The 23,693-nt window shown below is 61.3% G+C and overlaps 1 protein-coding gene across 1 annotated transcript; it reads right to left on the reverse strand.

Moving 5' to 3' along the window:
* Window positions 1-1,235: 1,235 nt before the first annotated feature.
* On the reverse strand, window positions 1,236-23,693 carry MAP2K3 (mitogen-activated protein kinase kinase 3). Its single transcript, XM_061175605.1, has 12 exons — window positions 23,502-23,693; window positions 11,228-11,294; window positions 10,858-10,906; window positions 9,988-10,101; window positions 9,773-9,892; window positions 9,037-9,153; window positions 8,067-8,118; window positions 6,784-6,911; window positions 6,260-6,337; window positions 3,863-4,002; window positions 2,741-2,786; window positions 1,236-2,263 (listed from the first exon to the last, which is right to left on the reverse strand). Exons 1-12 carry the CDS (start codon window positions 23,548-23,550, stop codon window positions 2,180-2,182), a joined length of 1,044 nt encoding a protein of 347 aa, XP_061031588.1. The 5' UTR covers window positions 23,551-23,693; the 3' UTR covers window positions 1,236-2,179.

Raw genomic sequence — 23,693 nt, forward strand, 5'->3', positions numbered from 1 at the left:
GGGCCTCCCTGGGAAAGTGACAGGGGAGACAGGAACCGGTGAGCAGGGGGCCACAAGGAGATGGGGAGGAGCGTTCCACACAGAGGCCACAATCAGTGCAAAGGCCCCGAGGTGAGAACAGCCTTCACGTGGGAAGGAGGTTGGGGCTGTTAAATGCTGTGCCAGGGAGGGTTCTAGGCAGAGGCTGTCCCAGACTGAGGCTACCTGGGGACGAGAATCGGACTCTGCCTCTGGCTGAACTGAGGCTGGGAGGACTCGTGGACGAGGCAGAGGGGAGATGGACCCCAGAGGGATCCGAGTCTCCTTGTGGGAACACACCCATTTCCCTTGGAGGACTAGCAAGGCTAGTCCTCAGACCTTGGGATGTAGGGAGGCTGACTCACCTGTGTTGGGTCCTTTTAGCCTGAGATGGGCTTGGGGATGAGCATATGACGCTTCCTAGCTGAGAAGAGCCAGCCCTGGGACTTCAGTGGGAGCTCTGGGCCCCTTTGCTAAGCTGGTGGGAGCCACTGAGCCCTGACATGGCCCCATGTGGGGAGTGTGAAACGGAGACAGAGAAAACAGCTAAGGCAGACTTAAGTTCCACAGGATATTAACCTGGCTCCTGGATCCCACTATGCCTGAACCCAGACACAGTTCTGCTTACATGAGCAATTAAATCCCCTTCTGCTTCAGTCTGATGGAAGAGGGCTTCTACCCGACTCTGCCCCAGCCCAGGCCCCAAGGATGACAGAGCCAGACCGGATCCTGCCAGGGATGCCTTCCTCCAGCTGCCCCACTCCCTCTGTAGGGGATACTACCTGTCCGCAAGCCTGCTTCTCCATCTCACAAGCCACGTGGCTTCGGGCAAGTGACTTCGGCTCTCTGGGCCTGTTTTCTCATCTGTGAGCTGGGAATAATGACATTACCCCTCAGTGAGGTGACGGCCCAGGCCCAGGTGCCGCACCTGGCGATGCACTCGTCAATGCCCGGGGGACAGGTGGCCCCTCAGGGGACTGGGCTTGTGTTGCCGCTCTGTCCAGTGTTCAGCAAGGGTCTGGCAGCTCGTCACGGCCCTCGGGGGCAGCCTCGTGTCCTCACATGTGGAAGTGCAGGGCCCCGGCAGGTGAGAGGCCCCCACTCCCCTGATCACGCTGCCGTGTCCCTGTCCTGGGGGCAAGGGGTCCCCCCTCCAGGGCCACCAGCCGTCACTGAGCAGGAGGAGGGCTCGCCGCTATGACACACAGTCTCACACGACCTTTTGTCCCACTTTTTTTTTTTTAAATTAAAACAGCAATCAGGCAACTGCCCCAACCAATCAGGGACAGGACCCTGGACGGGCAGTCCTTTCTTCAAAAAAATATATTTTCTTTTTTTTTTTAAAACAATACCAAAAGCAAATCCACAGCCCCTGTCGAGCCGGTCCCCAAGGAGAGTGAGTTGGATGGCTCCCCTAGCACCTCTCTGAGCAGAGACCTTGGGCCCATCCCCCTAGACCCCAGCCTGAGCAGAGAGGGCAGGTCTTAGCCTGCTGGTCCCCTAGCAGGTGACAGAAAAGTGATCGGCTCCAAACCATGCAAGAAAAACCAGCCAAACCCACAAAGCGAAAGAAAAAAAATCAAGAGGATAAATTAAAAAAATAAGTGAAACAACACCCCTAGAGGCGGCAGGCAGGGGCGAGGTGGCCCCGGGGCCCTTAGAGCCCTGTCTGCCAGTGCTGGGGTGAAGGCCTCGGTGGCTCTGGCATCTGCCTCATGGGGGCTCCAGGGGATTCACATGGCTCATCCCCCTACTGGGTCCCCCTACCGATGCCGGGACAGAGGTGTGGCCAGCCTGGGCCAAGTGTGCAAAGTCCATTCAGTCGAGAGATAAAAAAATATACAACTTGGGTGGCATCCAGGGCCGGGCCAAGGCAGCGGCCTGTACAAGGCACCACTGCCTTCTCTGTGAGGGGCGTCTGGCCCCTCCAAGTCCAGAGTCTCAGAGTCCTTGGAGCAGCAGGGGCAGAGGCACTGGAGGGCCCCGATGGTCTGGTTCTTTGGCACTTGGGACCAACAGCCTGTCAGGCAGGAGCAGCCCCCTGGATTTCTCCCGGGCGCCCAAGGCCAGGTTGGCAGTAGCTTATGGGTGTGGGCAAGCACTGCCGCAGCAGAGGGCTGCGGGGCGCCGCGGGGCCAGAGTGGGTCCAAGGCCCCACCGCCTACGAGTCCTCTCCCAGGATCTCCTTCACAAAGGCAGTGATGTCGGTCTTCTTGGTTTTGTGCGAGGTGAAGAAAGGGTGTTCCTGATGGGGACAGAAGGCAGTCACCTTGGAGGGGGCGAGGTGGAGGTGCCCCCACATGCTCCTCCTGCCCAGCAAACTCCTAGTCATCCTTCCAGGACCTCTGCCCGCCAGAAGCCCTCCTGTTAGAGGCAGCGTTCGTGGCCTCCTCCTCAGCCCTCCCGCAGCCGCCCTCAACTCACTCTTCCCCATGCATGCTAGGCCTCTGTCCCTCAGCGGGTAAATCCTTATTCACCCTTCTAGGCCCAGTTCCCCTGCAAAGCCGTCCCTGATGCCTCCAAAGAAAATGGTCCACCTGCCCCCCCTTGCCCTTTGCCTCCCTCCCCAGGGCCTGGCATGGAGCAGGGAGGAGGGAGCCAGGGTACATGTGAGTGAATGAGTGACGGAGTTCCTAGGAGTGAATGCACAGGCAAGCCAGAGGAGCTGCCCACCGCTGTGCACAGGTGCAGCCCTCTCCCAGAGAGTCCCGCCCACACTCACCATCAGCTCCAGGTAGCTCATGCGTTCCGCAGGGTTCTTTCTCAGGCTAGGACAGAATAGGGCAGGCTGAGGGCAGGCTGGGGCCAGACTGGCAGGGAAGAAGTGAATCCATCCCATCCAGGCCAGCCAAGCCAGTCTGGGTTCAGCCCTGCCCGGGCAGCAAGGGGACACACATGCTCCTCGGGCTCAGGGAAGAAGGGGCTGGACTGTTCTGGGGGCCTTCCAAGGGCAGAGTGGGATCCATGGTGCAAACTACAGAGATTTGGACCAAGTATCTTTGCCTCTTGGGTGTTAGCTTTCTTGTCTCTATAGTGATCTAGGGAATTTGCAATGATCCCAATACCAAAATGCTACCGTTAACAATCACATACTTGGTATCCTTAATCGGGATACCCCTACCACAGGTCTTGGGAGAAAATGACTCTGTCTGCCAGGCTCACTTGTCTCCAGTCTTTCTTATTTTCCAATAAAAGAAATAAAGGCTACGAATTTTCCTCTGCGTACCTCTTTGGCCACAACACATAGATGTTGACATGTTATATTCTCATTGTCTTCACTTCTGACTAGTTCATAATTTTATTGTTTAAATCTCTCTCATAACCCAAGAGTGCATTAGAAGAATTTACTTTTAATTTGCATGTAGCTTTTTTCTCTTCAGTTATGGATTTCCTGTTCCAGCTAATTACGGTCAGAGAACGTGGCCTATATGGCTTTGCCTTCTGCCTCTTCCCCTATTTCCTTTGTAATCTCAAACATAATTAATTTTTATAAGGATCCTGTGGGCATTCTTTAATTTGATACGAAGTTCTAAACATCAATGAAAGCAAATTTGTTGTGCATTTAAATCCTCCATATGCTTTTTGTTTTCTTTTTCCATCTTCATGATCTGTCCATTTCTAGAGGGACTATATTAAAATCTCCCCACTAGGACCATAGTTTGTCAAATTTTCCTTGTACTCAAACTATTTCTGCCTTACTTATTTTGATGCTATGTTGTTTGGGGGTTATCTGCTAAAGGAGAAGGAGACCAGGCCCAGGGAGGAGCTGGGATCTGGCCAGGACAGGGAGGGGTACTGACTGGGCTTGGGGAGGCCCAGAGGTCCGGGCAGGGCTGAGACTCACCACTGTGCAGTGAAGTCCACAAACTCGGGGGAGAAGCGGTCGGCTGGGAGCTGCGGGGACGGCTCCTCCACCACCTGCTTCAGCTGCTGGAACGGGGTCCCCCAGGACTCATAAGGAAACCGCAGGATGGCCATCTCGATCTGCAGTGGAAACAGCGGCACTGGGTCAGATGCACCCACACTCTGCACGCGGAAGCAGGGCCTTCACAGATCCCGCCTGTCCTGGTCCAGCAGCCCGAGCTGGATTGTGAGGCAGGTCATCATACCAAAGATGAAAGCCAAGGGGACACCAGTAGTTAGTTCTTCTGACCCAACCAGCAGCTATGGCTCATGGAGCAAATCCAAGCCTGAGTTCTGACTGGCTTGGCTATCATCAGGTTTTCCAACACTCTGAATTCAGAAGATTGTACCTGAAAACCCAGGTTTCAGCTAATCCGGAAAAATCAGAGGAGCTGGCAACCTGGGGATGCTTTCCCACAGGCCGCCGCCAGCAAAGGAACTCGGATAGGCAACCAGTTTCCCTTTCTTTTGCCACAGGCTACTCCCCACTCCCTAATGTCTCAACAATGACTTAAGCGTCTGCTGCCATTTATTTGGGCTGTTGTTATTACTGAAAGGGCAAACAGGAAATGAAATAACTCTCACGTGTTTGCAGAAGGAATGTTAGACTGTGAGGTCCGCCTTTGACCGTGAGTTTCATCTCCTGGACTGTGCAACAATCCACCAGACTCCATTAAGAAATGAAGTTTACAGGCCCCTCCTCCTCCACAGAGCCCCCACTGCCCAGCCATCAATACCTGTAAGGCCCATCTCCAATGCCTCCCCCTCCAGGAAGCCTTCCGGCTCTGACCTCATCACTGTTTCTCCCTGACTCCCTGGACACAAGGCTACCATGGCCTCATCTCTCCTACTAGACCCGGACCTCCCTGTGCCCTGGGTGCCTCACTTGCAGTTGGCAGGAGTCATCTGTGGGAAAGACTGACAGCTCGGGACTTCCCTGGTGGTGCAGTGGTTAGGAATCCGCCTGCCAATGCAGGGGACACGAATTCGAGCCCTGGTCCAGGAAGATCCCACATGCCGCAGAGCAACTAAGCCCGTGCGCCACAACTACTGAGCCGGCGCTCTAGAGCCCGCGAGCCACAACTACTGAGCCCATGCGCCACAACTACTGAAACCCGCACACCTAGAGCCCGTGCTCTGCAACGAGAGAAGCCACCACAATGAGAAGCCCGCACACCGAAACGAAAAGTAGAGCCCGCGAGCCACAACTACTGAGCCTGTAAGCCACGACTACTGAAGCCCTCGCACCTAGAGCCCATGCTCTGCAACAACAGAAGCCACCACAATGAGAAGCCCGCGCACCAAAACGAAAATAGCCCCCACTCGCCGCAACTAGAGAAAGCCCACACAGAGCAACGAAGACCCAATGCAGCCGTTAATTAATTAATTAATTAATTAATTAATTAAAAAAAAAAGACTGGCAGCTCACAGCAAACTCTGGGTTCCGATTTTGACTGCTGAGATGAAAACACAAATCAGGTCCATCCAGGCCCCTTTCCCTGACAAGTGATCACCATGATGAACAGAAGAGACCTCAGCTCAAGCAAACGCTTCTTGTTGGTGGTGACTGGCACCCAAACAGATCGCTAGTCATTGTGCTAAGAAAGCACCTTCCCGTTAGGCTAAAGGCCCCTTTCCAGCCAAGACACAAATGCATCACGAGACACAAATGCAAGACTCCGTGCCACGGATGGAGGTGGCACAGTGCGGTGGGCGTGGGGTGACCCTGGACTTTCATAGGACAAAGTCAGCCTGCTTTTTTTCCTAGAGTTTCCAATGATTCCGACACACAGAAGTGAGGACCCTGCCTGGGCTGCAGAGAAGGACCACCAGAATTTACAAGTAGGAAAACAGAGAAGTGTCCAAACGCTGGACCTCGTAATTCCTTTCGTGGTAATTTTTTCTAAAGAGCTTAAAAAAAGAAAAATACAAACAGCCTCTGGGCACAGAGATGCACAGTACGATGTTATCTGTGATAGTAAACGTCCAGCGCCAGGGCTGAGTCTCACTGTGATCGTGAGGGCCACGTGTACAAGGAACTCACTTAATTTGGGGTTGACTGTGATTTCTCGACAAGCACCACGAGCGCTGGGTAAAGTCCAATGGACGAGTCATCAGAGACGTCGAGAACCATGTAAAGCTGCCCCTCACCCCACGGCGGGCATGAGGCACCTGCAGATGCTCCCCTTAAGACACCGTAATTCTTGATGATACAGTCTCTCCTCAGTTTGTGAAGCCAACCAACATTTCTGTCCAAGCCTAAACTATTTCACAGGCCCCGGAAGCTCAAGGACCTGGTACAGCCCCTCCCAAATAGCAAGGGAGCCCCAGGCAGTACCATGGTGATGCCGAGGCTCCAGACGTCGGACTTGACATTGTAGCCTTTCTGGTTCAGCTCCGGGTTGATTCTCTCAGGCTGTAAGAGGGACCAGAGCAGGGTCGCCCAGGCATCCTCAGCTGGGTCTGGCCTCCCCAACCCCAAACCGAGGGGCCAGGGCTCACCCATCCTACCTCCCCCGGGGCAAATGAGGAAGCTGAGGCCAGCAAGGGCCAGGGTCTCAAGGTGGAGGCCCGAGTCTTGCCACGCAGCTGCCCTGCCTGGGGGTCCCACCTTCGGGACACTGGGGAAGGGGTGGGACCCCGCAGGCCCCACCAGCCACCTCCCTGAGGTGAGACTTATTACCCAAATGGGCACCACGGGGCCAGTCAGAAAGGGGTGGAGAGGGCCGGGCAGCAGAGCCCTCTGCCCCCAACGGCAGGAAATTCGGGGTCTGGGGAGGCCTCATCCCTGATGGACACAGGACACGGCCGGGGTGGCCAAGCCCGGCTGTTTTCTCCTGGGGTGGCCCAGGAGCCACTCACGGCCATGTAGGGCTTGCAGCCGGCATCCATCGTCTTGGCCACGGAATCCACCAGGTAGCCACTGATCCCAAAGTCGCACATCTTCACGTGGCCCTCCTTGTTGATGAGGACGTTGGACGGCTTCACGTCTGCCAGGGGCAGGACACGCCTTTCAGCTCCTGGTTGTGGGGCCCCCACTGCCCAGGTCAGAGCTGGTGGCCACACAGCCAGGAGCCCTGGGCTCCAGCCACAGGTAGGGGAGGAGGTCAGGGCTCTGGGGCTTCGCCCGGGACCATGTCTTTGCAGCCAACCAGCCGGGACTGGGCCGCCACTTCCCAGCACAACCTCCAGCTCTGCGGTCCACCCAGGCTCCAGGGGGACCCATCACTGACAGTGTGGGCACTGGAAACCACCCCGTGTCCACCCAGAGGGGTCGGCAGATTTGTCCAGGAAGCGCAGGGCAGCAGCTAAAACACAGGAGATGGGTCTGCGGGAGAACCCAGAGCCGCAGGACTCAAGGTGGACGTGGAATGGGCTAGAGGGCACAGCAGGGACCGTCCAGCGAGCACACACACACAGGACACACACGCATCTCTCCCGCCTTCTATGGGGACTTCCGTGTGGATACAGATGCACAGAAAAAGGACCGAAGGTTCCGTGACAACCTGCCACTGAGTGGTCAAGGGGGCTTAGCCTAATGAACTTGGTCTGGAAAAGCAGAGCACCCAGAACACAGACGAAGAGGCAGGACGTACACTGGCTGGGTGAGTCTCAGAATCATCGGGCCAAGCGGGAGGCTGAGAACAAGCAAAACCAACCCACTGTGGGAAAATCAGAGGAGTGTGGCTCCAGGGCGTGGGGGGCTGGGGGCGCGACTGAGCAGGACGGGCTGAGAACGTGCTGGGAGGGAGCGGGAGGCTGGAAACACCTTCACCTTGATGGGCGGGGGTTACACAGTATAAACAACGATCAGATTCACGCAGTGGTACACACACACCCTGCTTGTCTTGCAACACGTAAACAACACATCAAAACAAGATGGCTCAGCCTTCCCAGGACAACGGTCCACCCCATCCGTGCTCTGAGCACCAGCGAACGGAACTGGGACTGGGTCTGGGGGCTGGGGAGAATGGCTGGGAGGAGTGGACAGTGGCCCGGACCGGCCAACAGGCTCAGCTCCTGACCCAACAGGCACGTCAGAGCCGGCTGCCTCTGAGCCTCGGTGGTGCGGGCCCAGCAGGACTGGGCAAGAGCGTGTGTGTGGGCAGCCAGGCCCCTTCCCGCCGGCCGGCCTGGGCACTGACCTCTGTGGATCACGGACAGCTTGCTGTGCAGGTGCTCCAGGGCCCTCACAATCTGGCATTTGGAACAGGAAGAGGGGGGAAGAGACCGGATGGCTGTGATTCCCGGTTGCATCAACAATGACAGAGCTGCAAGACACCCCACCCAGGGCCATCCGTCGCCCTCTCCCAGGTACACACCCAACCCTCCACTACCCTAGGCTCCTGCCCACATCCCAGCCTTTGCTGTGGGGTCCCAGCAACCTTGGTGCAGACGTACTCGGTTCCTGCATTGCTCTGAGTAGACAAGGGTCTCAGGTGATATGCCCAGGACCCTGCAGAGTCCCAGACTTATGAGCCCCCAGGGTGCTGTCCCTTCCCCCTGCCAGGCTCCTGGTAGAACCCAGACCTCTGCAGCCTCCCCGCTTCCTCTCCCTCCCTCAGCAGTCAGTGGGCTACATGCTTGGAGCCATTCCCCACAGGAATGACCCCAAAGATCCTGATTCAACGCCAGGGGGGATGTCCACACATTTGCAGGTGCGGTCAGGAGGAAGGACCGCTGGTTCGCTGACTCCATTTCCCTTTCTGCCTTGGCTGCTGGGGTGCTCAAGCCCAGGGCTGCCACCCTGCCCTAGGGACATGCAAGCTCAGGAGGCAAGCATGGAGGCGAACCCCTCCCCCGACACTGTGCCTCTGTGAGCTGCCCCAGAGCGTCCTCAGCATGAGGGAGTTGTAAACACTAAGTCCTTTTTCGTGGCCTAGAAGCTCAGGAGCTGCACAGAAAGGCCCAGAGGGCCTGGCTCTGCCAAAGTTGAGCGGCTCCAGGAGCCCCGGTCTCCTCAGCAGGGAGGCTCTGGTCCAGGGTGGCGGCAGCTGGGCTCCGAGGGGCAGCCGCCCAGGTTCAGGGCCACAGCTGGAGGCCACACTGGGAGCCCGACTCTGCCCAAGACAACACCGTCGGGACCCCCACCCCAGCAGGGCCTGAGCCACTTACAGATACAGCGATTTCCCCGAGAATGTCCTCTGGGATCGTCATGTCCTTGTCCAGCACCTTCCGGTAGAACTTGTCCAGGGATGTGTCCATGAGCTCCATGCAGATCCACACGTCTCCCTGCACGTGGACATCCGGAACTCAGCCATGCCCGCCCAGGACTGCCCGGCCCGGCGTCCTCCCGTGCCCACCTCCCCGGAGCCGGCCGGCGCCCCCGACACACCTCCACCCCTCAGCCTTTGCGGATGCCCCGACCTCCCAGCTCCTCCCCCTTCCCCCGAGGCTTGCCCACTCTGCTGGGTCCACACGGCAGCCTCCCCCCGCTGTCACCTCTGCTCTCCCCTATCTGACCCCTAATTCCACGGCAGGTTCCAGAGAGAAGTGACCGTGTCCCTCCAGTGGGGGCTTCTGGGACTCGCCTGTGCCAGCTCAGCTCCATGCCCCAGCCCTGCAGACCCCTCCTGCCTCAGCCCCACACCCCCCCGCCCCAACGCCACCCCATGGCTCGTCCCAGCTCTGAACCTGGCAGACGGGTCCTTCCTCTGCCAGGCCCCCACCGCCCGCCCCTACCCAAGACAGCCTTCCGAGAAGGCCGGGTGCAGCACCCCCTGGGGTACCCCCCAGCCCCCGGGCCCCCTGCCAGCTCTGACCCGGCCTGTGGTGAGGCTGGCGTGTCTCCCCTGCCACGGCCTGGGCCTGGCTGAGCCCCCACCCCCGGGCCCGCCCCCTGAGGGCCCACCTCTCTGAAGAGGGCCCCGTAGAAGGTGACGGTGTAGAAGCAGTCGACCGTGCGCATGTTCACGTCCAAGTCCATGAGCAGGCGTTTCTGCTCCTGCGAGTTCACGGTGGCCCGGATGCGCTGCGGGGCGAGGGCTGCGGTCAGGGGCTGGGAGGCAGGGCCGCGGCCCCCGGCGCCCCCGGTCCCGACAGCCCTGGGCTGGGGGCCCTGCTCACCTTCACGGCCATGATGGTGCCACTCTGGGCGTGCCGCACCTTCTCCACTACCCCGTAGGCGCCTCGGCCCAGCTCCGAGATGGTGACCAGGTCATCCGCCTCCACCTCAAAGTTCTCGGGGGACACAAAAGAGAGAGGGTTCACGGGGGCCAAGTCAGGCGCCAGTGGAGACGCTGGGGCAGCAGAAAGAGAGGACCGCCAGCCAGTCAGACCTGTGCTCAAATCTTGCCCCAACCACTTCTGCTGTGTGCCCTGGGGCAACTCACTTAACCTCTCTGAGCCTCCCCTCACCTTCTATAGAACAGGCACAGCACCTACTTCCAAGGGCTGCTGCGAGGTGTCAGCAGGCCGGTCTGGGAAGTGCTCCCAGCGGCGTGGGGCCCTTGAGAGATGCTCCTTCCCTCTCGCCCCGCCCCACTCAGGTGGCCAGACTGAATCACTCATTCGCCACCTACTGCACACAAGTCCCTGTTTCAGGCACCGGGGACACAGAGAGGACAACAGAAAGGCCTCGCCTCACAGGGAGCAGCCAAAACAGGGAGCGAGCAGGGGGACGAACAGGACACCCTCGGCGTGTCCCGTGGTCGACACACGGTCCCCAAGCCGGGCTTCCCAAGCCATCAGGAAGTGCAAGTGACATGCAGGCCCCCGGGCACTGGCCCTGAGGGCAGGGCCAGGGATCTGCGCGCTCAGCACCACTCCTCTGAGGTCGGGGAGCTCCACGCCGGCTCCGGCTCACCAGGGCCCCAGGAGGCAGCCACCACCTCTGCCCCAGACGGGCCACTGGTCAGCAGCGGGAAGCCAGCGCTCCGCCCCAGCCCAGCTCCATCCACCACCCACAGCCACCTCCCAGGGCCCGACGACACCTACCCTGTCCCCGATGGTGATGAAGGCCCGGGAGTCCAGGTTCCGGGGGGGCCTGCAGGGAGGAGCGGGGCCGTAAGCCCGGGGTGCATGCCCTCCTGAGCAGGCAGCTCAGCCTGGCGCACATCCTGCCCGGGAGCCCCCACCCCCCAGCCACCGAGCGTCTGCGGGGCAGCACGCGGTACAGCACGCGGACACGGCCGGGGCCTCGCCTTCCGTCCTCGACGGGAGAGCAGGGCCCTGAGCGGACGTGCGAGGCCCATGGCCCCCGCAGCTGCCCAGAGGAGGTGCTGCCCAGGCAGGGGCCTGGCTCTCAACGGTGGCCCCTTCGGGAGGCCGTCTGGGCGGCGCCGGGGGAAACCTGAGGCCAACTCACGTGGGGCTGGGCGCCGGCGGCTTGGACACGCAGGAGATTCGTAAATCCTTCTTCCTCCTGGACTTTCCTAAATGGGAGGGAGAGAAGGGAGCATCCGCTCAGCCACTACTCAGTCAGCATCTCCTGGGACAGGCAGGACCCCCAGGGGCCCGGCACAGACACAGATGTCGAGGGTCAGCGTGGTCGGCGCCGTGATGGGGCCCCGGGGCCTCCGGGAGCCCAGAGGACGTGCCTAGCCTGGGCTGGAGGGCCTGAGCCCCGCCAGTCCTCCTGCAACAGTCACCCCACAGCCACCTGAGAAAAGACGGCGCCTCCGAGGAAGACGCACCATCACAGACCGGCCCCCACGGCCCCCATCAGGCCCCCGCGCTCCCACCCACACACAGTCCTATGTCCCAAGTTTCCCTGAAGGCCTGAATTGTGTCCTAACCCCTGAAAGCTGAAGTCCTAACCCAGAGTACCTCCGAGCATGACCCTATTTGGAGGTTTACAGAGATGATCAGGTTAAAATGAGGTCATTAAGGTGAGGCCCTAATCCAACACAACAAGTGTCCTTAAAAAAGGGGAAATTTGGACACAGAGACAGACACGCATCAAGGGAAGACAGCCGTCTGCAGTCCCGGGGACGAGGCCGGGGCGGCTCCTCCCATCATGGCCACAGCAGGACCAGCCCTGCGACACCTGGATGGGCTCCGGCCTCCAGACGGGGGACAGGAGGTTCCGGTGTTGAAGCCGCGCAGCGTGTGGGGCTTTGTCCCGCAGCCTGGGAAGGTAGCGGGGCCTCTACCCACCCCACCCCCATGCAGTCCTAACCTCAGTGGGGGGCACCCACCTCTGAGCCTCGACGTCCCCACCCGTCATGCTGGAACACAGACGTAGGCTGGGGGCCCTGCCGGCAGGCATCACATGCAACCCGGCCAGGGGTGTCCACAGCCAGGCCCATGGGCCGGGACCCTCTGTGCAGGCACCCCGCCTCTCTCAGCCTCAGCTTCCCCAGAAGGGGCCCCGGGTGGACAAAGTACGAGGACAAGGACCACCTGCCAGGGCATCGGCCCCCGGCTCAGGTTGGAAAACGGGGCCAGGGCCAAGGGCAGGAAGGTGAGTCGGGAAAGGACCGCATGTGCAGCCAGGTCTGCTGGTTCCACAGCCGGGGGTGTGCAGGGCAGGGCAGGACGTCCCCTGTGGAGTGAGGGCGCTGGACCGGCTGGGCTCCCACCGCCGCCAAGCCTGCCTGTGCCCGGGGCCGGCTCCCCAGCCCTCCACACAGCCCTCCCCGCGGACAGGCGGCGAGACAGGGGTGCCTGTACCCACAGCTACACCTGATGCTGTCGGCTTCCCCGCCCAGGCTCATGCCAGGCTGGGAGCAGGGGAGGTTCCTGGGGGCCCACCTTCCTGCGGAAGCGGGAAGTAAGCCCAGCAGGCCTGCAGGGGCCCAAGCAGGGCAGATCCAGGCCTGGAGGACGGACCCATGGCCTCATCTCACCCCTGCCCACTGCCCCGGGCACACTGCAGTGTCCCTGGGCCTCAGTATCCCCATCTGTGAGGAGCCCCACCCCCAGCTCTAGCCAACAGGGTGGGAGGTGAGAGGGGCCCAGCGGGATCCACGTCCCAGGGGAGGAGGACCACCCGAGGCGCGGGCAGGGCCAGCTCTGGCTGGGCCCACTCACCCTGGAGGCCGCAGCCTGTGCAAATTCTCACCACGCAGCCCCAGGAAGCCCACTCCCACCCCACAGGGTGCTGGGTGGGCCTGAGTCCCGAGGCAACGCCTCCCTCACCCCTCACCCCCAGGGACTGACAAGAAGTGTCTCCTCTCCAAGCCTCTCTGGCCAGCTAAGAGTGCGAGCCGGTGCCCGGCACATGGTTGGTGCTAAAGAAGAATCGGCATCGAGAGCGCTGGGCAGACCTGGGACTCGGCCAGGACTTCCCGAAACCACCCAGAGCAGAAACGGTGCCCATGTGCCTCTCCTGCAGGCACGTCCTTCCGCCTCCCGCCCAAGGCCCTGTGCCTCGTGCCGCAGGTGTGCGCAGGGCACCAGGAGACCCTGTGCACACCCTCCTGAAGTCACCTCTGAACCGGGTTTGGATCAAGCCTCCGGCACACCCTGCTGTGCAGACTCAGCGCCTCATCTGTGAATCCAGACAGGCCCGTGCGCTCGGGCCCAGCAGCGGGGGGGGGTGGCCCCGGCACCACTGTCCATGATAGGAGGGATTATCAGTGCCCCTGGGAAGACGAGGCCCGGGCCCAGCTGTCCTGAGAGCTGGGTGAACCACCAGGAAAAGTCCGGTGGGGGTGGGGTCCCAGCATCTACCCCAGGGTGGGTGACGTGGGCAGACACTTGCAGCCTCTCCATAGAAGCACCCCCAGGGGCCCCCAGATGCCAGGCTTGAGGTGCATCCGTCTGTGCCCTGGCGGCCAGCAGGAGAGTCTCAGTCCTGGCCAAAGGCCCTGACCCAGGCGGCCCTGGGCCTGCAGCCGAGTCAGTGCTCCGATGGCACAGTCCACAGCCCCAGAGCCGGGGTCCCTGCTCAATCCACACCAGGCTCGGCTCTCGTGCAAACCTGTCGCCAAAAGCATGGGCTCTCTCTGCCACAAGTTCAAATCCCACCTTTGCCCCTTACAGGCTGAGTGATCTTGGGCAAGTGCCCACACCTCTCTGAGCCTCAGCATTCTCGTCCATACAATGAGGACAAAAGCAGCACCTCCTGTGAATTCCCTGCTGGCACAGTGGTTAAGACTCCACGCTCCCAATGCAGGGGGCCCGGGTTCAATCCCTGGTCAGGGAACTAGATCCCACATTCATGCCACAACTAAGAGTTCGCATGCCACAACTAAGGAGCCTGCGTGCTACAACTAAGGAGCCTGCCTGCCGCAACTAAGACCCAGCACAACCAAATTTAAAAAAAAAAAAAAAAAAACAGCACCTCCCTGTAGAGTTATCAGATAAAGCACTTAGAACAGCGCTCAGCCTGCCTCGAGCTACTTCACCACCTCTGAACCCCCAGGGGCCTGTCCAGGACCTGACCGGCGCCACTGCCTGCCCCCAGCACGGGGGTGTGCCAGCTGCCCAATCATGACCTTGTGTGTGGAGAGATTTCATCCCGTTTTACAGACGAGGCAAGGTGGCTGGTTGTCAGAGGCCAGGGTGGGGGGTCTCCCTCCAAAGTCCTTTCGCCCATGAGAGAGGTAACCTGCCACTCACACACGGGCCCTTCCCATCTCCTCCAGACGCCCCAACGACCCTGGAGGAGGAGCTCTTAGCCTCATTTTACTTGGGGAAACCGAGGCTCGGAGGTGGAGTCACTGCACGTTAGTCAAGGGTCTGGCCAGGAGTCACACCTGGAGACCCCAACAGGCCAGGCCAGCGGCTCACAGCACCCCTCCTGCAGGGAGGAGGGGACAGGCCTGCCGCGCCCCCCCAAGGGAAGCCAGCACATTCCACACGCCAAGAAGAAAACAGAAAAGCCGGGGCTTCAGTTCCTGAGGCCACTTCTGTGCTGCCCCCGGATCAGACTAAGTCACCACCAGGCCCCAAGGTGGCGCAGGGGTCCACGGCGTGTGGAGGCCACAGGCCAGGCCAAGGGAAGCCCAGCTCTGCAGCCTGGCTGGAACCCAGCACAGCGCCCTCCTGCCCGCACCTCTGCTTCTCACCCGCTCGGAGGTGCACCTGCCACCCTAAAAGGCAAGGCCAAGGGTCTGGCACACAGTAGGTGTCCCTCTAATGGCCCACAAGTGGACACCACAGTTATCATCGGCGCCTCTGCACAGGTGAAAAAATCCGTCCTAAGTAATGAGAAATGTGGGTGGCTTTTATCTTGACTTGATGCTATTTTGTAACCAGAAAATAAAACATTTTAAGTTAAAAGGTAACAATCCACATGGGGGTCTCCGGGGCTCACAGCCGCAGGCCCTCCTGCGCCTTCTCTGCTCTCAGCCCCCTTTCCACCTTCCTTGGGCTCAGCCTACACACCCACGGCCCGCCCTGGGCTTTGGGAATGTCCCCCTGACAAGCCTCAGTCTCCCTGCCTGTGGCTGCAGCGGTGGTGGTGGGGGGGAGGGGAAGAGGGCGAGGACCCCCTGCCTGTCAGGGTCCCCAGGCCTACGTCTAGGGTGACACAACTGGGTCTGCGGGGCGGCCAGAAACAGGCTGCCGGTCCCTCCCACCGTCTGCCGGAGCCGTCAGCACCGGGCCAGGGCTGCCCAAGTGCAGGCCACTGTGGCGACTGTCACCACGACAAACAGACTTTGTGGGCTGCCACCGGCAAAGCACGACGAGCCCGCCAGCCTCGGCTTGCAGGGCTCCCGGTGCAGGAGGGCACAGTACTGGGTGTCTGTGTCCTCGTCGGCTCCGGCCTTCCAGGGGAGCCACAGGAGGCAACGAGGACTCCAGCCATGACCTGAATGAGCCACCGTTGTTCCCAGCTCAGGGCCTTTGCCGGTTCTGTTCCCTCTGCCTAGAATGCTCTTCCCTGCAACTCTGTCCCAGCTGATGTGTGAGCCTCAGCTCCTGCCTGTTCAGAGAGGCCCTCCTGGTCGTGCAGCTAAGTGCCCTTGTTAACTGGCTCTCCCGTGTCCAGCCGGCTCCTCACAAGTCACGGCCCTGTAGTTACATCTCAGAGGCAGCACTGACTCTGGAGCCAGGCAGCCCGGGCTCGAACCGCAAAGCTGCCGCTTCCTAGCTGGGTGCCCTCAGGCAAACGACTTCACCTCTCTGGTCATCACGGCCTCAACTGTGACGTGGGGACAACGGACTGACCTCGCACGGGTGTCAGCGCATCCAGCGCGGGCCAGTGCCCTGCCTTAGTGGTCCTGGCGCGAGGAAGATTAGACTGAGCCATCTGGAAACGCGTGGGACCCAAGCTAACACCAGGCCCGCAGCCCAGACGGCCACTCTGTCAACACCCTCAGCAGCCCCGGAAGTGTCTTCACGGGTCTGCTGCACCAAGAGGGTCGGAGAGGAGGCGCCAGGCGAGGTCACAGTGAGCGTCTGGTGGGGAGCAGACCCTAAGCGGGGCCTGGGGAGATTCCAACAAACCGGCTGTGCCCGGCTCTCAGGCTCCGTCCGGGGCGGGGGGCAGGGCAGACAACCCCACACCACGGACCCCGCCGGGCCTCGCTCACACGGGAGCCACACACCCTGCCACGTTCTGTCTCATCCGTGGCCTCCCCGACAAAAGCAACACCAGCTCCCACTTTGTTACTCCCGCCTCCTACTTTTGGATATTTGGGGTGCTTCTCGTGCTTTCCAATCCTGCTGGAGATGTCCTGGCTCCCCCGGGTCCGTGCCCATCAGGTCAGGAAGCGCGTGCCTCCACGGAGGTGTCAGAGGCCAGATGTCCAAGGACGCCCCCGCCCCCGCCTGGCCCTGCCCCCAGCTGGCCACCTCTATCCTGTGGGGGTCCCATAGACAGAGGTCAACTAGGCCAACCCACTCCCACTGCGCAGGTGGGCAAACTGAGGCCCCGAGAAGGGGAGGCTTTCAGGGGGGCAGTAGATTCACCTGCACAGTTAATGTCTATCGCCAAGCCAAGCCAAGGCCCACCCCCACCCCCTGATATCATGATCCCCCCGTTACCGCTCTGCGGGCGTGTCTGGGCGAGGACACGGAGAAGCAGGCACAGCAGGGACGTCCCCTCACGTTCACACCGGCTCCCCAGCTCTGCAGTGGCCTCTCCCCAAGGTCCCGCAGAGGGGAGGGCTCTCCGTTTCCTGGGAGCCTCCACGGGCCAGGCCCGCACCCGCCACAGTGCCCTTAGCACCGAGCCCACAGGGGAGTGACAGGCTGGGTGGGGGGCTGCTCAACCCAGCAGCCCTGCCCTGTGCCCCCCCAGCGGCACGGTGGCCCCCGGGCCAGGCCCTGGCCTCAGAGGCCTTCGGCATCCCTCGTCCCCCCCACCTCCAGGGCCCTTCTCATCTGCAGAGCCCGTGGGGAGGGTCCCGAGCCCACCCAGCTCACAGCATCCGTCCCTTCAGCAGTGAGCAGACAGGGCCCTGCCCTCCCAGGATCACACTCTAACCACAGCCACGTGGCAAAGCCTGAAGACATTCTGCTTGTCACAACTTGGGATGCTACTGGTATCTGGTGGGTAGAGGCCAGAGGCGCTGCCCCACAAGCCAGAACGATCCGGCCCTAGACGCCCGGGGCTGGGGAGAGACAGGGCCACAGACAAAGCCAACTAACAGACAAAGCCCGGGTACACACCGTTTACATAGATTTCCACAGTGCTAAGTGCTCTGAAGAAAAAGGAAGCAGGGGACCCTGCGGAGGTGAGATCTGAGCTGAGGTTGACGAGGAAGAGGAGGCAACCTGGAAAGCTCTGCAGCAGGGGAATCCAGGCAGGGGGCTCGGGCTGGAAGTGCCCACAGGTTCACCCAGCAAGGGTCCCACCACACTATCCGGGTCTGCGCAGGGCAACTCGGGACAGGATGAGCTGGGCTGGAGTGAGAGGGGATGGGGTGGGCCAGAGGCCCAGACCCAGGTGCACAGAAGAACAAAGAGGGCAGGAAACATTCTCCAGCCCCCGCGCCCAGAGCAGTCTCGTGCAGGCCTCCCATCCAGGCCTCAGCAGCCGCTGACCGCCAACACCGAGGAAGCACCCACTTACTGGAGGCACAGCAATGCCCCTTGGCGCCCTTTTTACTTCCTGGTGGTACCCAAACACCTCCACTGACATCCGAGGCCCTTCACTTGTCCTTCGTGCCCACTGGCTCGTGCAAACCTTAAGACGAACCCTCGAAGCTGCCCAGTGACGCAGACAAGGAAACTCGGGGCTGTGGTACAGCTGCGCGGCCCGAGCACTGCACCACTTGGGCTTAACGTCCACTTGAAGCAACAGTAATAACAGCTGCAGACACTCAGACACGCTAACCCTGAGGCCCCGTACTCGGTGCTGCCACGTGTTAACACGCTGAATCCTCCACGTAGGTCCCAGTATCACCCCCGCAGTGCAGCTCCTGATCGCCAGCCAGCTCTAGCCTTTCCCCCAACACCGCTACACACCAGTGCTAGTCCCACGGACCATGGTGTGGACACTGGCCCGGGGCTCCTGCAGGCCAGTGAGCTTAACTACACCACACGTACGTTAGGGCCTGATTTAAAACAATAATACAGAAATGATGTGCACACGCGTCAGGACGGTTGTCAGGGAGAGGCAGCGCTGCAGGGCTGCAGGGGCACAGCAAGGTGAGATTTCTTTAGCTGGGTATCGGGTGTACAGAATTCACTTTTCTTTATTCTTTAAAACGTAGAGGTACGTTCTATATATCCTTCCGGTGTCTGCCCTGACAGGGCAGAAGGGCCAGTGCAGAGCGGCCAGGGCGAGCCCCGGGGGAGAGGGGCGACTGGACACGGCCTCCCAGAGAAGCCAGGGCAGCCCCTGGATGCCAGCTCAGCCTGCAAGCACACCCCAGAGAGGACCTCAGGACAGGGGGAGGGTGACAGGGACCTGTGCCCAGGACTGGGGGGATGGGGCAGGGGGAAGCCCTGTCAGGGTGAGCCTGGTGACCCCCTCTGGGGTGGGACGTGGGCCCAAGCGTGGTGTCTGAGCTGCAGAGGGGCTGCCTCCCAGCCCTGCCTGCTCTTCACGCCCTTTATATGAGGCTTCGGGGGGCTTCCCGCGGCCACTTCTGGGGAAGCAGGCCTGACCACAGGGGCCACACCGAGAGGCCCGGCCAGTCCCGGGAGGGCGATGAGCCCCAGCGTGGGGAGCTGAGCTCAGGGAGGCCCCCCCGTCGTCACACCCAGCTGGGACGGGGCCCTGCGGGGCGTTCTTCTTCTGGGACCCAACAGTGACCCCTCCCAGGACGCAGACGATGCTCCCCACAGCAGCCTAGGCCCCACCCAGCTGCTCCCACTCAGCTCAGCCCTGCCGCCCACCGACCCGGAGGCCTCGGAGCTGGACCCTCAGAACCACTTCCCCCACGGCCTCCTTCTGCTCCACGGTTGGGGCGCTCTCCGCCCAGCCCTGCGCTCCTGCAGCAGGTGCCCTGCCTGGCCCTGACGGAGCTCCACCCACTGAGGGGCTGGCCTAGGAGGCTCCCACCCTCCCAACTCCCGGTCCCACACGCCCCCATGCTGCAGGGGACGCGGATGTGCAGGCCGAGGCAGGCACGCTGTCCTCTCCGTTCCCCGCAAGCCCTCCCCAGGAAGGCCCAAGAAGCAATGAAGCTCCCAGCTCCAGCTTGGGGACCAGTGGGGAAAGAGCCTGGTATATTCTAGCTGCCATTACAGGACTCTGCAGCCAGAGTCGTGTCACAGAGCTTAAAGTCCATCACCAGAGGTCCCCATCCTGGTTATTCATCCACCAACGAACAACTGCCACCACCAAAACGATGAGAAACTAATAACAGATGACATTTGTTTGACAAACACCATCTCCCACCTTTACCACCACCCTGTGGGGGGCTGTTTTCTCCCACTTTACAGAAGAGGAGACTGAGGGTCAGAGAGGGCACGTGAGGAAGTTGGGAAGCAGTGGAGCGAGTCAGAATTCGAACACAGGTCCATCCACCCCCCGAGCCCAGGCTCTGCCCCACTTCCTGTCTCGCTGAGGTTCTTTGTGGGCAGAGGGCAGTCTCGCTGTTCCCAGGACCTGACACTTAGCAAGAGTGGAATGAGGCTGTCTACACCTGTCCTCGTGGCTGCCGGCAAGACAGCACGCAGGGTTCCCACTCCCATTTTGCAGGTGAAGAAACCGAGGCCTCACATCCAAGAGCCGGGCAGTGCCAGGGGACTGAAAGCATTTACAGCAGGCAGCGGACGTCCAATGTCACAGCAAAGGGGCTGAGCTGGGATCTGACAGCAGAGTCTTCACCTCTGCACAGCCCTGTCTCCTGGGAGCCCAGGGGACCCCGCCCCACCTCTGCCCCTCGGCCTCCCGCGGCCCCCGGGAGCACATCGCAGCCGGAGGAGGCCCTGCGCCAAGGGCGGTAAACAGCCGCCGTCACCTGCTCCCGCTCCTGCTCCCTGAACAGAGGAAGCAGGGCCCTTGCCTAACAGAGGAAGTTCCTGCGGGGATGGGCGCAGGGCCAGGAGGGGGCTCCGGGCTCCATCCCAGGTCCAGGAGGGGGGCCACCTCCGTGCCCAGCTCCGGGCCACAGGCCGCCCGAGAGGTGGGGACTCCCAGCCCCCTCCCGCCCACCAGCGGCCAGGCACTGGCCCTTTAAGCTGCAGCCAGCCGGCTGGCTGGCGTGCCCCACGGGTGAGTCAGCGCCCAGTGCCCGCTGACTCACGCCGGAAGCCTTCCGCTGCCCCGGCCCTCTCCCCACACAAGCGACTGAGAACTTTGCTCCCTTCAGGCCCCGAGCCACAGGTTGGCGGATAGTTTCCTGTGCGTCACGCCAGGGGTGGGGAAGTCCCCAAGTGCCACCTTCCAATCTTTCCGAGAGCCGGGACAGGATGGGACAGGTCAGGGGAGGGCAGCTGCACAGCAGGAAGGGCCGGGACACGGTGCTCCTGCAGCCTCAGTGTCCCCATCAGGCATCTAGGAGCCACTTGAGGATCAACCAGGAAGTGCCCACGGGGGCAGCACTCACGGGGCAGTGGGGGCACCCCAAGGACAAACGTGGCCGGAGGCAGCAGACCCAGACTGTGCCGACCAAACGCGCCCCTGCCCTCTGGCCGCAGCTGCCCTCGGCCTCTGATCCCAGGCAGAGATGGCATGTGGGCGAGGAAGCGGGGAAAACAGCAGGGCTGTAGGGCCCGGGGCCTCGCGCACTCCCGGAAAACTCCCAAGGGCTGTGGCATGGAGGACGGGGCAGGGCACCCCTGCAGGGCAGGAAGCTTAGAGGTAAAGCTCCCTAAGGTCAAGTGCCAACCACATCCTGCTTGGTCCAAATTCCTCGAGAAGGTGGCGAGAAGGACAACACTGTGGCCTGTGCCCAGGACACGGAGGGCTGGGTCAAGCCACTCCTCCCATCTGACCTCAGTTTTGTCACCTGACAAATGGGCCGGACCACAGTGAGTATGAAATATGCCAGCTATAAAGGGCTCTGCACACAGGAGACATCATCTCTGCTCAGTCCGTCCTCCAGGTCAGGCATGGGCTAGAGGAGATGCCTCAGAACAGAGGTGTGATGCGGGAGGAGGGAGTATCCCACCAGCTCAGCCCAAGCACCCATCACAGAAATGGCACACAGAGGAGCACTGAGCACTAGAACAGCAGCTCCATCTGTCACAGCTGTGTGACCTCAAGCAAGGCAATGAACGCCTCTGAGCCTCAGCTTCCTCGTCTGTGAATGGGGCTGTGAGCAATAAATGGGCTAGCGCATGGCACATGGAAAAACCTTGGTAAGCGGGAGCTCTTGGGATTTCTGGCAAGAGGTCATTGTGGCTTCCCCACCACATGCTGCCACAGACCCCAAAGAGGCTGACAGCGTCCCCACCCAACATCATCTGTTACCTGGACCCACAGACTGGAAATGCATCCTGGCCCTCTCTCTGCAGAGAGGCTCAGAGAAGACAATGCCAGGACTCAGGTCACACAGCATACGAGTGTTTCCCCAAAGTGCTTTATTCCTTCACACCCATGACCCTTCTCCCTTCCCAACCCTGCAACTGTAATTTTTATTTTGATGAGGCATTCCCTGCCTGGAAAAGCTCAAGGGCCTTCAAAAACAAACACTGCTTCCAACCTCTTTTTTCCACCCATGAAAACACTGTGGCCCAGAGAGGTTGATGGACCTGCCCGAGGTCTCACAGCACTGGCCAGGCCAGGCCTACACCTGGAGCTGGGGAAAAGAAGTGTCTGATTTCCCGGTTCCCAAGCTCCACGAGGTCTGCGCGGTGCAAGTCCCTCCCCAGCCGTCTTCCCCCTCGAGTGCCTCCTGGGTTACTCACAGTGGTTGGGCAACGGTCAGGGATCCGGCCTCCCACTTATGTAAGACATAATTACCCTGCCCACCCGGCCGGCTGGGCTCTGGCCCCAGCCACAGCAGCCGCCAGGAGCAGGGGCAGCGAAGGACCCACACCCTCCCCGGGACCCCACAAGCCCTCCAGCTGCCTGGGCTCCCCCCACCGCAGAGAAAAAGAGGCAGAGGCAACCCCTGATTAGGGGCCCCCTAAGTGCCAGCTGCTACCTTTCTCCCCCTCACTCTGCAGCTACAGCCCAACAGAGGCAAGGCCTGGATCCCACATGGCTGAGGCCTTTCCAGCAAGAATGGTAACAGTAATAAAACGCAGCAAGTGCCCCTTCCCCAGCACCTCTGAGCTCTTCATCTCATCACCTGCACTTGCCTAGAGCTCTTTAGTACTCACTATCTCACATCCTACGCCAGGAGTCCACGGAAGGTAGGTGTGATAAGGGAAACCGAGGCCCAGAGACAGCAAGTTAGGGAGCCGCGGGCAGCCCATTCACTACGCCTGCGTCCGGTTTGGAACTCTTTCACACAGCCCAGCCCGCTGAGACTCCGACATGCCAAAAACACCCTTTCCTCTTCCTGCCAAAAAAATCCCCCTTTCGTCCTCCAAGTCTCATCCTCCCCCTCTGCATGACAAACCCTGCTGCCGCAGCCGCCACCTCACAAACATTTCCAGGAAGGCCGGCTGCCTGGAGAAAACAAGAGCGAGCCCATCGCACGGCCAGCACCCACCGGGCAGCCAGCCCAGGACCCACAGGCAGCGTCAGAGGTGAGCACCGCCCCCCCCCGCCCGCCCCCGTGCACAGAGAAGCTTGCAAGTCCAGATGAGGGAGCCGATGGAGAGGCCATGCAGTAGGGTGGGGTGGGAGGCCAAGAGAGGTTCTCCGGAAGACAGGGCTGCAGACAGAGCTGCAGGACGGGGTGCAGCCGCCAGGGATGGGGCAATGTGGGACCTAGGAGGGTGGAGAGCCTTGGGGGAGAGGACGGGGAGTTCTGAGCTGGACCGTAGCCAGGGCAGCCACACGGGAGGGGGCGTTTACAGAGAGATCCGCAGCAGGGGAGCACCACTGGGGGCCCAGACTGGATACAGCCCCGGGACCCGGGAGTGGAAGGGGGCTGGGTGCAAGATCAGAGTGAATCCCACCTGGGTCCAGCTGAGAGACCCAGACTGGAAGAGTTCCTGTCCAAGGTGCAGTTAAGGCCCAAAGGGGGAGGTCCAAGCAAGGTTCCTGACCTGGAGCGGGGTGATCAGAACGAGACCCTCTCCCGACTTCGGGCCTGGGTGCAGCCCCAAGGCCTAAACTGGGGTCCGGCTGGGCCCGGGACCTAAGGGAGGCGTTCCGGGCAGGGGAGCTGCCCGGGTGCGGGCCGGGCCGGGGGACCGCGCAGAGGTCGGGTCCGCAGCCCGGGCGTTCCTACCTTTGGACGCGGGCACACCGGCGGGCTGGCTCGCGGCAGGAGATTCCATGGTGCAGGCGGGTCGGGGCGGCGGCGGGACTAGTCCAGGGGGCGGCGAGCTCGGCCCGCGCGGAGCACGCTCATGGCTGCGGGCGGGCGGCCCGGGCGGCTAGCAGGGCGTCGGCTGGTACGCGTCCGCTGCGGGCGGCGGCG

This window comes from Eubalaena glacialis, chromosome 19 (genome assembly GCF_028564815.1).
Source record: "Eubalaena glacialis isolate mEubGla1 chromosome 19, mEubGla1.1.hap2.+ XY, whole genome shotgun sequence".
Taxonomy (NCBI): Eukaryota; Metazoa; Chordata; class Mammalia; order Artiodactyla; family Balaenidae; genus Eubalaena; species Eubalaena glacialis.

Bases quoted from the DNA above. Each gene is read 5' to 3' on its own strand.
- MAP2K3 (XM_061175605.1), bottom strand. From the start codon at position 23,550: ATGGAATCTCCTGCCGCGAGCCAGCCCGCCGGTGTGCCCGCGTCCAAA. The intron at 11,295-23,501 runs GTAGGAACGCCC...CCTCCCATTTAG, and splicing joins CGGTGTGCCCGCGTCCAAAG to GAAAGTCCAGGAGGAAGAAG. The intron at 10,907-11,227 runs GTGAGTTGGCCT...TCCTCCCTGCAG, and splicing joins CCGCCGGCGCCCAGCCCCAC to GCCCCCCCGGAACCTGGACT.